The sequence below is a fragment of the Camellia sinensis genome, chromosome 13 (assembly GCF_055761805.1).
Source record: "Camellia sinensis isolate YWXY chromosome 13, ASM5576180v1, whole genome shotgun sequence".
Lineage (NCBI taxonomy): Eukaryota > Viridiplantae > Streptophyta > Magnoliopsida > Ericales > Theaceae > Camellia > Camellia sinensis.
The window spans coordinates 1,624,086-1,636,905 of record NC_138973.1 but is presented as its reverse complement, the minus strand read 5'-3'; the positions used below and the strand labels follow the sequence as shown (position 1 = coordinate 1,636,905).

The window sequence follows — 12,820 nt, the reverse complement described above, 5'->3', positions numbered from 1 at the left end:
TTAGGGCGTTGACCCTTCCCTTCTTCTATACTTCCCTCACCCTATTCCTAATCATCAAAATTCCCATTTATAATCATCATATTCCCATTGATTTGGTCTTGTTTACCTAGTCATATTAAGCAAAAATTATTTAAACTAAGTCTATTACTATAGTCACACGTTTATAAATTCAAATGCCCATATACTTTTCTTGAATTTAGATAATTTTTAGTAACAAAACATGCACAGAGTTTCAATATAACAAAATTAATTTTTGTTGATCTATTGGTTTAGTGAGTTTTTGAAGTCACAAAACAATGGATATACTATCTATAAACTCATCTAGAATTGAGTTTCTTCCTAGTTTACATTTCAATTTAAGAGAATTTGAGGGGTTCATGAAATTCACCACGAGTCTCATTTCGACGATTCGAATTATTCATTTTGTAAGACTCTCAGTGTATATCATTCATGAAAAAATTTAATTTGATCCAATAATCATAATATTTTTATTTTTTATATTTATTTTTATCTAAAAATTGAATGGTACGGTTCAAATATAATTGGCACAAGACACAAATAGCACAGCTCCAATTTCACTCCCAACTGAGTTGAAACTAGACCCTAGGCCTATTGGGCCCCATTTAAATCTTAAGATGGTAAAATGGCAAATATATGTTTTTGGGCCACCGAATTGGCTATGAAAAGGCCCATGTTTGAGTATTGGAATGGCCCAACGGCCGAAACTCTTCGCTTTGCTGTAGGTTTCTTGAGTTCAGTTTGTATGGAGACCGTGGTCACTAGCTTTCACTTTAACTAGGAAACATGTGATATAGTATGACATAATTTTTCTCATATTTTATTAATGAATTAGAGTACATTGGTTGATATAATTATGTAAGTTGATTGACAAAAATAAATAAATAAAATACAGATTGAAAAACTAAAATAAAGAGTATCAAAATTTGAGGATTTGGCCAAATTTGAAAAGAAAAGAAAAGAAAAGAAAGTGATTGGATCCGACTTGACTATAGTGATTGATCGCCAAAGTAATTTTTGAATGTGACTTCACTTTCTTTTTTAAAGGAAAAAAAACATCATAACCCTCAATTGTTGTCTTCTTCTTGTTTGTCATTAGCTTTGGAAGGAACCCTTGCTTGTTTCACTATGAAACCAATGGTAGTAATTTGTATGGATAGTCCTTTTTTTTTTTTTTTTTTTGTTATTTTTAAATAATTTTGAAATTATTTTTTAAATTTATATTGTTTTATAAAATTATTGTAGATGAGGTGTCATGAAACATTACGGAAGATTCACTTTAGGAAACAATCAAAGGTGGTGTGCTAAATGGATTTGGGAGCAGGGGCTCCACGGAATAATTTTATGTATCCATCCTTTTTTATCTCGAATTTATTCTGAATAAAATTGTATAGTTGTGATTGTATTTGTATAATGTGAGTGAGGTCTATGCGTAGAATAAAACTGAATCACAAGTTGATAATTCTTAATAAATTCAACATAGATAACGGTGAATTTGTAATATTACTCGAGCTCTCTCATCTCTCCTCTTGGGAGGAGGGAGGTTCCACCTCATAATCACTTTAACATAATTATTAGTATCTACATAATCAGATTATATTTATCTTAAAAAATATGTATAATAAATATAATTTTAAGAATAAATTATTTAATGAAAATAAATTGGTTATATAGTCATTAATGTTTAATCAATTCATTGTTTTAAAAAAATAAATTTTATAAATAAACAATTCAAATTAGGAAAAGTTTACATTGTGCACGTCTTGTTGGGTGCACATGGCATGCACCTTATGCAAAAAAACATAATTTCTCTCCCAAAACGTATAACTTTTGTCACAATTTTTTTTTTTGGTTCTCGCAAAATGTATAACTTCTCTCACAAAAAGTATCACTTTAATTATACATAACTTTTAGGGTGCATATCATAATTTCAAAATTCATATTTTCATCTCAAAAAATGTATGACTTTTCTCACAGAAAGTGTAACCTTTTCTACATTGTGCAAGTGCACGTTGTAATCTCTCTCTTCAAATTATTGAAGTAATTTTAAAGTAAAACTCTTAAAAACGATTATCACCCCGGTTGTGCAGTAACAGCAGCAAGAGGACCCCAACCCCGTACTAAAGTAAGCATTATTGTCAAATTAAATAAATGGATATATGGAGTATCCTGCTTTTGAAATAATGTCCAAACATGCAATGAACGATCTTGTGCATCAATCACAGTTCCAATTGATTGTCTTGGGAGGGTTAATGACAATAGTAGATTATGAGTCATTATCCAAAGGATAAAGTTAGGGATGGAGCTAACGACGGCAAATATGATTATCTGTAATACTTTTCTTGCGATTATTGAAAGGATGATAGTATTTAAGCTTATATCATCTACTTACATCACCATCAATCAGCATAATCATTTCCCTTAATTTCTCATGATAACATTTTCTAAGGAAAATAAGAGATTTATAAAGTGGATGCTCCTTTTCCTATGCTATTATTTACGGATAACAGAGCTGTGGATTTTTGGCAGGTATTTTGAGATAGTACTACTTGGATCGGATAGAAGAATGTTTTCCGACTCTAATACATGCCATGCATGATGACCTCCTTGGCATTCTAGAAGTAGATGCCATGGTGCAGATAGTTCCCAGATTATAGTTTGTATTTTTTATTATTTGAGAAATTATATTTATCATACCAAATTCCAAAAGCGAAACGTACTTACGTGAGTGAAGAATCTCTTGAAGAATCTTTCTTGGGCATTTAATGTGATAGGGGTTGTGATGGAGGCAAAGGCAAATGGGAAAGCTTCAAAAAGTGGAGAAATAAGCATGACTCTGACACAGAACAACAACAAACCAAGTCCAGCTGATGCTGGAACTGAAGTGGTGATTTCAATATCCGGCGATGTTTCAAAAGCTAGCAATATTAGTGTGGATTCGGCTCAGAACTTGTCGGCCTCGGAGGTGCCAATGAGCTGCTGTCCTTCTCCGGAGATTGCTGGCTTCAGTTCTAGTAGCCCCAACAAGCCTCCCAAAATCCCCACCGCTCAAACTCTGGCACGACGAAAATCACTCTCAAGGTCAGTTTCGGTGCTCTCTAAACCCAAGTCAAGATTTGGGGAGCAATCTGTACCTCTTGATAGCATTCTGGCTGAAGAAATTATGAACTCATCAATGCATGAAAGAACTGAGCAAAACCCATTTTTGCTCAATTCAAACTTATCTTACCAGTCATCACCCATTAACAAAATGGCAACTCCAAGGACACCTTTGATGGCGTCCCCGGGGGAAGGCGTGGGAGGAGAGGATGAGAATGAGCAGATCTATAAGAAAGTGAGTAGTCAACGTAAATTGAAGCATAAGAGAGTGAAAATGAAGGTTCTGATTGAATGGATTGTGTTTTTTTGCATCTTGGGGAATTTCATAGCTAGTCTTACTGTCCACAAGTTGCAACAATACATGATTTGGGGTTTGGAGGTTTGGAAATGGTCTCTCCTTGTATTGGTGACCTTTTCTGGCATGTTGGTTACCAAATGGTCTATCCGTTTTGTTGTTTTCTTGATTGAAAGAAACTTTTTGTTCAGAAAGAATGTGTTGTACTTCGTTCATGGTTTGAAGAAGAGTGTTCAGGTCTGTATCTGGTTGGGTCTGGTTCTTCTTACTTGGGTTTTGTTGTTCAACCATGGTGCGGAACGATCACCCAAGACCACTAGGATTTTGGACCGTGTCACTTGGACTATTGCTTCTTTGCTCATTGGGTCATTCTTGTGGCTCTTAAAGACAACGCTACTAAAGATTTTGGCATCATCTTTCCATCTCAATAGATTCTTCGACAGGATTCAAGAATCAATCTTGCATCAATACATTCTCCAAACCCTTTCAGGGCTTCCAGTTATGGAGTCAGCCCAAATGATTAGGAGAGCGAGCAGCACTAGTCATTTGAGTTTCCAATTAAAACAGAAAGGAAAGGAAGGGAAAAAAAAAGAGGTGATTGATATAAATAAGCTTTATAGGATGAAGCAAGAAAAAGTTTCTGCTTGGACCATGAAGGTGTTGGTTGATGTGATATCGAGCTCAGGGCTATCCACCATTTCTAATGCAATTGATGAAGATTTTTATGATGGGCGAGATGAACAGATGGATAAGGAGATTACCAATGAGATGGAAGCAATTGCTGCTGCCTATCATATTTTCTACAATGTTGCTCACACTGATGGCATGTAAGAAAAATCTATGGGTTGAAGATTTTTTGCAATACTCCCTGAAAAATCTATAGTAGAAAAAGTTTCTCCTATTTCCCTTTTCTACTTGGCATAAAATTTCAAATTCATTCATAGGTACATCTATGAAGAAGACCTGAGTCGATTCATGATTAAGGAAGAGGTGGATCTTGTGTTTTCACTGGTTGAACCATTAGAGACCAGATTAATTGACAAAAAAGCTTTCATGGAGTGGGTGGTAAGACCTTTTTTTTATCTTTAGGAAGTAGGTTATTTTTTTACTCCTCAATTTAGGCCTGGATCACTGTCTGTTAACCCTCTCCTCCCCCCCCCCCCCCCCCCCCCAAAAAAAAAAAGTTGCTGTTATTAGATTTGTTTTTAAATTGCAGCAATGGTGACCATTCATGTTCTTCTTACTTGTGCAGGTGAAAGTTTACAAAGGCCGGAAAACTCTTTCACATGCTTTAAATGATACCAAATCAGCTGTGAAGCAATTGAACAAACTTATAACGGGGATCCTTCTCGTGGTTATGATCATTGTGTGGCTTCTTTTAGTGGAAATTGCAACAACCAAAATACTTTTTTTCCTCTCATCACAGCTTGTGGTGGCAGCTTTTGTGTTTGGAAACACTTGCAAAACAATATTTGAAGCTCTCATATTTGTATTTGTGATGCATCCATATGATGTAGGTGATCGTTGTGTCATAGATGGTGTTCAGGTAACTTATTATATTTGCTTATATCAATTGCTTGATAAACTCTGTTTGACATATTGTTAAATTGACAGATGATAGTTGAAGAGATGAATATCTTAACGACTGTCTTCTTAAGATATGATGCTGAAAAGATATACTATCCGAATTCAGTTTTAGCTACCAAACCCATCAGCAATTTCTACCGAAGCCCAAACATGGGTGATTCTTTGGAGTTCTGTGTTGATTTCACAACACCGGTGGAGAAGATTGGGGCCCTAAAAGGCAAAATAAAGAAGTAAGTTATTCCTCGTTTCACTTGATGGTGCGAATACAAATAACTGATTTTGTATCACTGAGTCCAGCTAATAGATAATTAGAGCCTTTGTGTTAAGAATTTGGAAAAATCAGCTAAAGGACGAGGACTATCATGGACATGGGACTTGAATAGGGTTAAAACGGAGCTATTTTGAACTAACAATATAATTCTTAATGCGATCTTTGGATGAACAATCTTTACTGTTGGATGTCATAAATCGCTGCATGATGATCTTACCATCATAAGGTCGTCTAGTTATTGGATTATGTTTTCCAGTCATGTACTCAACACCTAACCAATCACATCCAGTCATGGACTCAACACCTAGCCCATCACAGTGAATTTACAAGGCGAACACCTGCTTGCTGCTGGAGTTTTTTTTATCGTGTAAACATAGCCCACATGTTGTTGTGAGTTCATTTGCATTAAATTTCTATTTTTGTTACTGTGTAAAAGTAACCTTCCATACATCATTACTTGTGATTTTAGAACATGCTATTTGATTATTCTTGTAATTGTCAGTCATTCCAACAAATTTTATCATGTGTATATGTGATAGAAATTTGAAAATCATTGTTTGACCTGAACTTAATGCATGATCATTTTGATTTAGCACTGCCTTGAAATCGGTATGATTTGTCTGCCGTTTATGTTATTTTCTCATTATTTTGGCTGGCATTGGTTCAGCTATTTGGTGAATAATTCCCAGCACTGGCATCCAAACCACAGTGTGGTGATGAAGGAAATTGAGGATGTGAACAAGATAAAGATGGTTCTGTATTTTAATCATACCATGAACTTTCAAGAGTATATAGAGAAGCTGAGACGGAGATCTGAACTGGCTATAGAGATGAAGAGAATATTTGAAGAGTTGGGTATCAAATATAATCTACTCCCCCAAGAAGTTCATCTTATTCAATCTGACTACGACTAGTGTTGCTGGGACCACCGCCACCGTGTGGCTCCATCAGAGAGACTTCATGGAGTCTCATTTGCTAAGTGTGTATGTATGTATGTACGTAAATGTGTTCTTTCTTTTTATCAATATCTGCGTGAAATATTTGCTGTGTAAGTAATGTAATGCATTGTAGGCTAAAGTGACTTTATTTGAATGTGACTTCACTTTCTTGAAAAAATCTTTTCCCTCAAATATTATATTTTGTCGTGTTGTGGTTTGTCATTTGGTTTGAAAGGATTGTACGTGCCCTGGCCCTGGGTGTTGGGTTTGAAAAGATTGGCTTTGGCACCCTCTATCTATATATATATTATATATGTATCGCTTCATTTCTTCTCCATATTCCTATTTGGAAATATAGCTAAATAACATGCTTTTGGCTAAAACAAATCTAAAGTTAAAAAAAAAAAAAAAAAAAAAAAAAAGCTTGTTTGTTTTTTGTTAAATAAATAAGGAGAATATGATAATTTCTTTAAAAAATAATAATAATAAGACCAGAAAAAACTTTTTATATAGCAAAACAACAATTTTTTAACAATTATCAAATTTTAGTTTTTTTATTATTATTTTTTATAAATTCTGTGAAATAGATTATTCCTTACAAAGGCAAAAGCGCTCAAAACAAAATAATTTGAATAGTGCTTAAAAAATGAAATGTGTGGACGTTGATTGGTTAATTAAGAACAACCATTAATTGGTTCAAAGTCGTTTTTCCTATCACTGCACTGTAATAATGGGTCGACCAACCACTAAGAAGGTAATCAACTGGGTGACTCGTCCAACCGGCAGTTCTATGACTTTCAATGGGTACATTTCGCGAGTCCAGATCTCCTCCTTGAGCCCCCTCCTTCATTCCCTCCTTACAGGGGCCTTCGGGACCACTTTGAGGCCCAGTTTTGATAATCCGAACCGTTCATATTTTTAAATTTATTCAGTATATCATACCTATAAAAAATCAAGTTGATCGAATATCATAAAGTATGTGTTCGGAAAACTGTTTATTAAAAAATAGTTTGTAGTCCCAATTTTCTGAACGCATACTTTCTGATATCCGATCAACTTGATTTTTTACAGGTATAATATACTGAATAAATCTAAAAATATGAACGGTTCAGATTATCAAAAATAGGCCTCAAAGTGGACCCGAAGGCCCCTGCAAGGAGGGAATGAAGGAGGGGCCTCAAGGGGAGGATCCCAATTCACATTTCGCCTCCTAGTAAGGCATTCAAACCAATATGCATTGGCCACAACTTTTAGTCCTAGTCTTTGTGACAAAAAATCTTTACATTAAATTTGTTTTATTTTGAAATTGAATTTGCTTGTAACACAGTAGATACCATTTTATTGGTACAAATACTATTGTTAGAAAAGCAATATTTGTTATGCGATTTGAAATAATTTATTAAGTCTCTTCTTTTTTGCATTCTTGGTCTAATTGTATAGAGTTCTCGCTAGATAATTATCTTTACTTGATCATAACAAATGTTATAACAACCAATGCACATATGTTAAAAATTTTAAAACATCATCTCTAAATTCATAGTATTTAATGATGTGGTAGCAGGTTAAATCTTAAGTGGTTAATTTTTTTTTATTTTTTTTTAAATATCATATTAAAATTCAAACTCTAGGTCTAATAAAGAGGTCCTTACCATATCATTTGGATTATCCCTTTGAAATAAAGCGGTTAACTTTTAAATTAATTAATAAGTGGCATTAAAGAATTCACAATATTTTAAGTAAATTTATTTAAATAAAGGGGATTAAAGAAGGCTATAGTGCTAAGTTGGCCCGTTTGGATTAGAATCTTGTCCGTAATGTTCCTTGATTGTTCACCACCACCTCAATTGACTAAAATTATTGATTAGTCTTGATATCACGTGATGTGATTATATTCAGAGAAATCACAAACTCTCACGTTGTTATATATTTTTTAATTACTTAACACAAAATTATAATTCTCATCCCTTCTATTAATCACAATATATATAGAGCCTCATATGGCGCAATCCTTGTAGCAACCAATAACTTCTCCAATTGACGGTTGTTTCTCGAGCTGAGCTGTACAGGGGTGGGGGTGGGGGTGGGGATGAAAGAAAGGAATTCTTCATATCAGACTTTGCTCATCAAATCTTTAAGAGCAATGATGAGACTCCTACCCTTACAAGATTCCCACAAATCTGAATCACTCATGATGTGAACCCCACACATACATGAGTTGGCTCCATACATACATGAGTTGGCTCCGCACATACATGGAGGATCAAGATCACTTTGGGGGTGCGGGGTCAGGCGTCACAAACATTTTCCAAATCAACTTCTTCTTCATGGTTCTTCTTCTTTTTCTCTCTCTCTCTCTCTCTCTACAAAATTTCCAAACCCTTCCCTTCTTGGTGCCATTGGTACTAGTAGTAGAAGCAACATATCTTTTATCAATCAATCGATCACTTTAATCTTCACCGTTTCTAAAGAGAAATTCTATTTCCATACATCTAGTTAGCTCAGAGCACACATTTTAATGAAATATAATTTAATGACAATTAGGGGTGGGCGCGGGTCGGTTGCGGCCACGGAACCTCCAATCCGCCATCTGTCCGCTAGATTGGCGGACTGGAGAAAATCAATCCGTATCCGTCCGCCAATCCAGCGGATGCGGATTGAGTAGTTTGGCGGTTTAGCGGATGGATGCGAATCAGTTTGGCGGTTTGAAATTTTATAAATTTTCAACATAGCTCAACTTGTGCACTTCCCAAAAAAAAAAAAAAAGTATTACAGTCAATGACTTAAAAAAGTATTAAAATTACTGCATGCCTCATCCAAAAGAAGAAAGTTTAAAACTTTAGATTATCACAATCACTGCATACCTCATCCACATATTACAATCACAGCATACCTCATCCACATAAAGTATTACAATCTATGGTTCTTAAAATATAAAAACAATTCAAATCACCAAAACCATGAACAGAGCAATAGTAAAGATTGTATGTCTCTGTATTGTTATATTTATATATGTTTTTGAAAATAAAAATCAACTAGCATATATCATATTTTTTATTTATTATTTTTAGAGTTAGATTTAAAAACCAAAAAATATAGATAAATAATACGTTTATTTTTTTTGAATTCAAAAAATATATTCGAATTGAAAAAAAAATTTCAACAAAATATTCGAACTCTTTTTCAATTGAAAATACAAACAAAATATTTAAACAAATTGAAAACACAAAGTCTTATAAATTACTAAGGGTGCTCGCGGTTTGGCAATTCGGTTGCGGCCAAAGGAACCTCAAATCCGCCATCCGTCTGTCAAATTAGCGGATTGGAGAAAATCAATCCGCAACCGTCCGCTCGTCATCACGCATCCGTCCAAAATGCGGTGGATCGGTTCGGTTCGATCGGTTTTGGCGGATCGGTATATCCGCTGCTCACCCCCAATGACAATTATATCCTAAATAAAAATGACCATAATAGATATTCAGCAACCTTCATAATATTATATGAAAAAATTTCTCTGCAAATATCTTTTAAGAACAAAAAAATCTCAATATACACATTTTGAGTTAAAAAAAGTAAACCCTAGTTTTTCAATTGTTGTCACATTGCTTATTACACCCTCTATATCTCTATTGCTTGCAGAACATTAATTTAGCTTTTCATTTTGAGGTTGAGCAACAAGTAAATGGGGTTTTCCTTAATTTCTTTGGCTTCAATGGGACTGCTGGTGTGTGGAGAATAAAGGCTTTGGAGGATTCGAGTGGATGGTTAGAGAGAACCACAGTTGAGGACATGGACATTGCTGTTCGGGCTCATCTCCATGGATGGCAATTCATCTTCCTCAATGATGAATATTATTGTGATACTTCATGTTGGTATCCTTAGTATTTCTATTTTTTGAGTTGTAAGTGATTTTGCGTTTTGCTTCATTTTTAGTGCCAATGTGAATTACTCGAATCATATGAAGCTTATCGGAAATAGCAGCATAGATGGCATTCTGGGCCTATGCAGTTGTTTCGTCTCTGTTTGCCCAACATTATCCGATCAAAGGTATTAAGTTACTGAAACACTTGTTGCTTGAATTTGCAGCGTGTGAAACTCTTTGTTTGATTAAAAAAAAAAAAAAGAGTTGAATTATAGCTACTGATAATATTCTGTTTCTGTTCTTGCTCGAGCAAATCATCAATTGGAAGAAAGCTGAAGTGTGTGTAAAGGAGGATAAAGTAGTGTGTGTACAATAGTTATGAGTGAATGGTATAATTATAATTTTAAGTGCGTGGATTAAGAAAATTAATTAATAATCAAATCAATAAGTGTGTGTATTGAGAAGATATGTTGTCACACCCCAAATCCGGGCATGACCGGCCGTGGCTTACAGGGACTCAGCCCAAGGCACACATAAGCCTAAACATGAACCCAAAATCACAAAGAATAAATGTGATGATAGCCCATAAATAAATAAATCAAAACCCAATCCAATGACAAGTCATAAGTATAATTGATAAAACCAACCACAACCAACTTCCAAAAATATATACTAAATAGAACACAAATCACCCACAAAATAAAATAGTTCTAAATAAAAATTCAACCACAATGTATGCACAAAACCCGACATAACAAGCTAAAACAAAATAAATGAATGCCCTAGAGGTCCATGCAATTGAGTACCTGCTACGCCATAAGCCCACTCTAAGTCCTTCTAACACCTGGAAGTGATAAACAACTAAGTCAGCTGATAGCTCAGTGAGTAGCAACATGGATAGTAAATATAGTTTTGAAAACATGGTTCAATTCCAAAATAAGATATATATCATAGAAACTAGATTGACATACAGTTTGGTAAAGAGAATCTGTTTCAAAAAGAAGGTTCCATAGTTCAATGGTTAAAATACTCAAGTCTCTCGAGAACATGATAAATGACATTTTTCACTTAAAACGGATTACAACATGAACACCAATAATTTTCTAGATACCAAGAAAATAACAAGTAATATGCCACACAGTTCTCAAGGCTATAAGCCCTGTTGGATCCAATACCGAACTAAGAGTCATCCTCAAGATGGCAACCTGGGCCTTTTCTCAAAGACGATCCAATTGAAGGTTACCTAGCTTAACCTAGGTCTTTTCCTTACAATCGTTGAGCACTAGAGTCATCACGGCCCAACCTTGATCTGTTCCCTAGTGGCCAGAGTCACCACACACAGTGGAATAATTTCCCTGGACTAAATACACAGATGGTTCCAATAATCAATACACATCAATTTCGCAAAACATGGTAGTTCATCATTATAAACATGAGACCAAAACAAATGGTTTATAGTATGCCAAGTTCACACATGTTTCAGAAATAATTTGATTTCATTGATAATATAATAATTTATCAAAACAGTTTAGTCCTGAAACAACAATTTAATTTTTCAACAGTTCAGGGTAGGGGAACATTTATAAAAATATGTAGCATGAAACTACTCACCTGGAAACGAAATAATGTAATCCTCGAATAGAGTATAAAAGTCCAACTAGTGTCCTGAACCAAGTATAAAAACTACACGTCACTAATAATTTAAAAATACTAAAGGATAAGAACTAAGTAACCTCAATTAAGGCGCACTAACACGGCTCAACCCAACTTACCATTGCTCTTAAATATTACCTGAATTCATGTTCTTCAAGGTCTAAAATCACCCAAGACATGGGTTCAAATCGAAACTTAATTAAATGTGACTTTGAGATAAAATAGATTTTTTGATAGGTTTTCTCGAACTGTTCACTAACTCTGAAAATTAAAAATTCACTCTACACCATTTGAAAAATTCTAAAACCCTCCAGATAACAACTAATATATCCTAAGTTTCAAACCCAATAGGTTTTACTTGATTTGCTTATCAAAATAATTATTTACAATTAATTAAATCTAAACAGGTTGTTTTCTGCAGTACTTTAAAGAAATTAATGGTTCTCTTAGTATACATGAGAAATCAACGCAAGGCCAAGAATGTACAAAACTAAACTCGTAATCGGTTCTAATGACGCTGATTTGATAATTTTTGGATTTATACCCAAAGAAAACAACACTTCCGAACTTACTGTTTAAAGCCAGTTTTCTAGACAGATTTGAACGCATCAGTTATATGGATTTTGACTCCCAAAAATTATGAGAAAATTCAGATATGCAATTCAATATGTAATTAATCTACTGGAAAAATTTCAGTTCAAAATTCATTCGTTTGATATGATTTCTTGATTTTTAAAGTTTGCGATTCTGTGCAGAATTTCATACTCATAGATTGTACTTCAACTATATGTACCCATTTAATTCCTCAAACTACATAAAAGAAACATGATATTCACAAATATTGGGGGCCAAGCACTCCTACCTGACCCACGTTTCACTCACAAGATCCGCCATTACAAGCAAAAACGCCCATTGAATATAACCCATGCCATACTTGTTCTTCATACATCCACTATACTCATTACACTATTTGACAACAACTATTAATTTGATAGATATTCAAGCCACCTAATCAGTTAAGCTTTCATTCCTTTTTTTTCCAATGAATGCACAGAAACATATATACAAAATAACTATATTCACAGAATATTGGTTTCTAC

General features: G+C 34.3%; 1 protein-coding gene across 1 annotated transcript; it reads left to right on the top strand.

Annotated features, from left to right (window-relative positions):
* The first annotated feature begins 2,189 nt into the window (after positions 1–2,189).
* Positions 2,190–6,534, top strand: LOC114265394 (mechanosensitive ion channel protein 10). Its single transcript, XM_028206219.2, has 5 exons — positions 2,190–4,239; positions 4,357–4,477; positions 4,665–4,958; positions 5,027–5,229; positions 5,938–6,534. The coding sequence occupies exons 1-5, from the start codon at positions 2,801–2,803 to the stop codon at positions 6,182–6,184; spliced, it is 2,304 nt and encodes a 767-aa protein (XP_028062020.1). The 5' UTR covers positions 2,190–2,800; the 3' UTR covers positions 6,185–6,534.
* Positions 6,535–12,820: the final 6,286 nt, after the last annotated feature.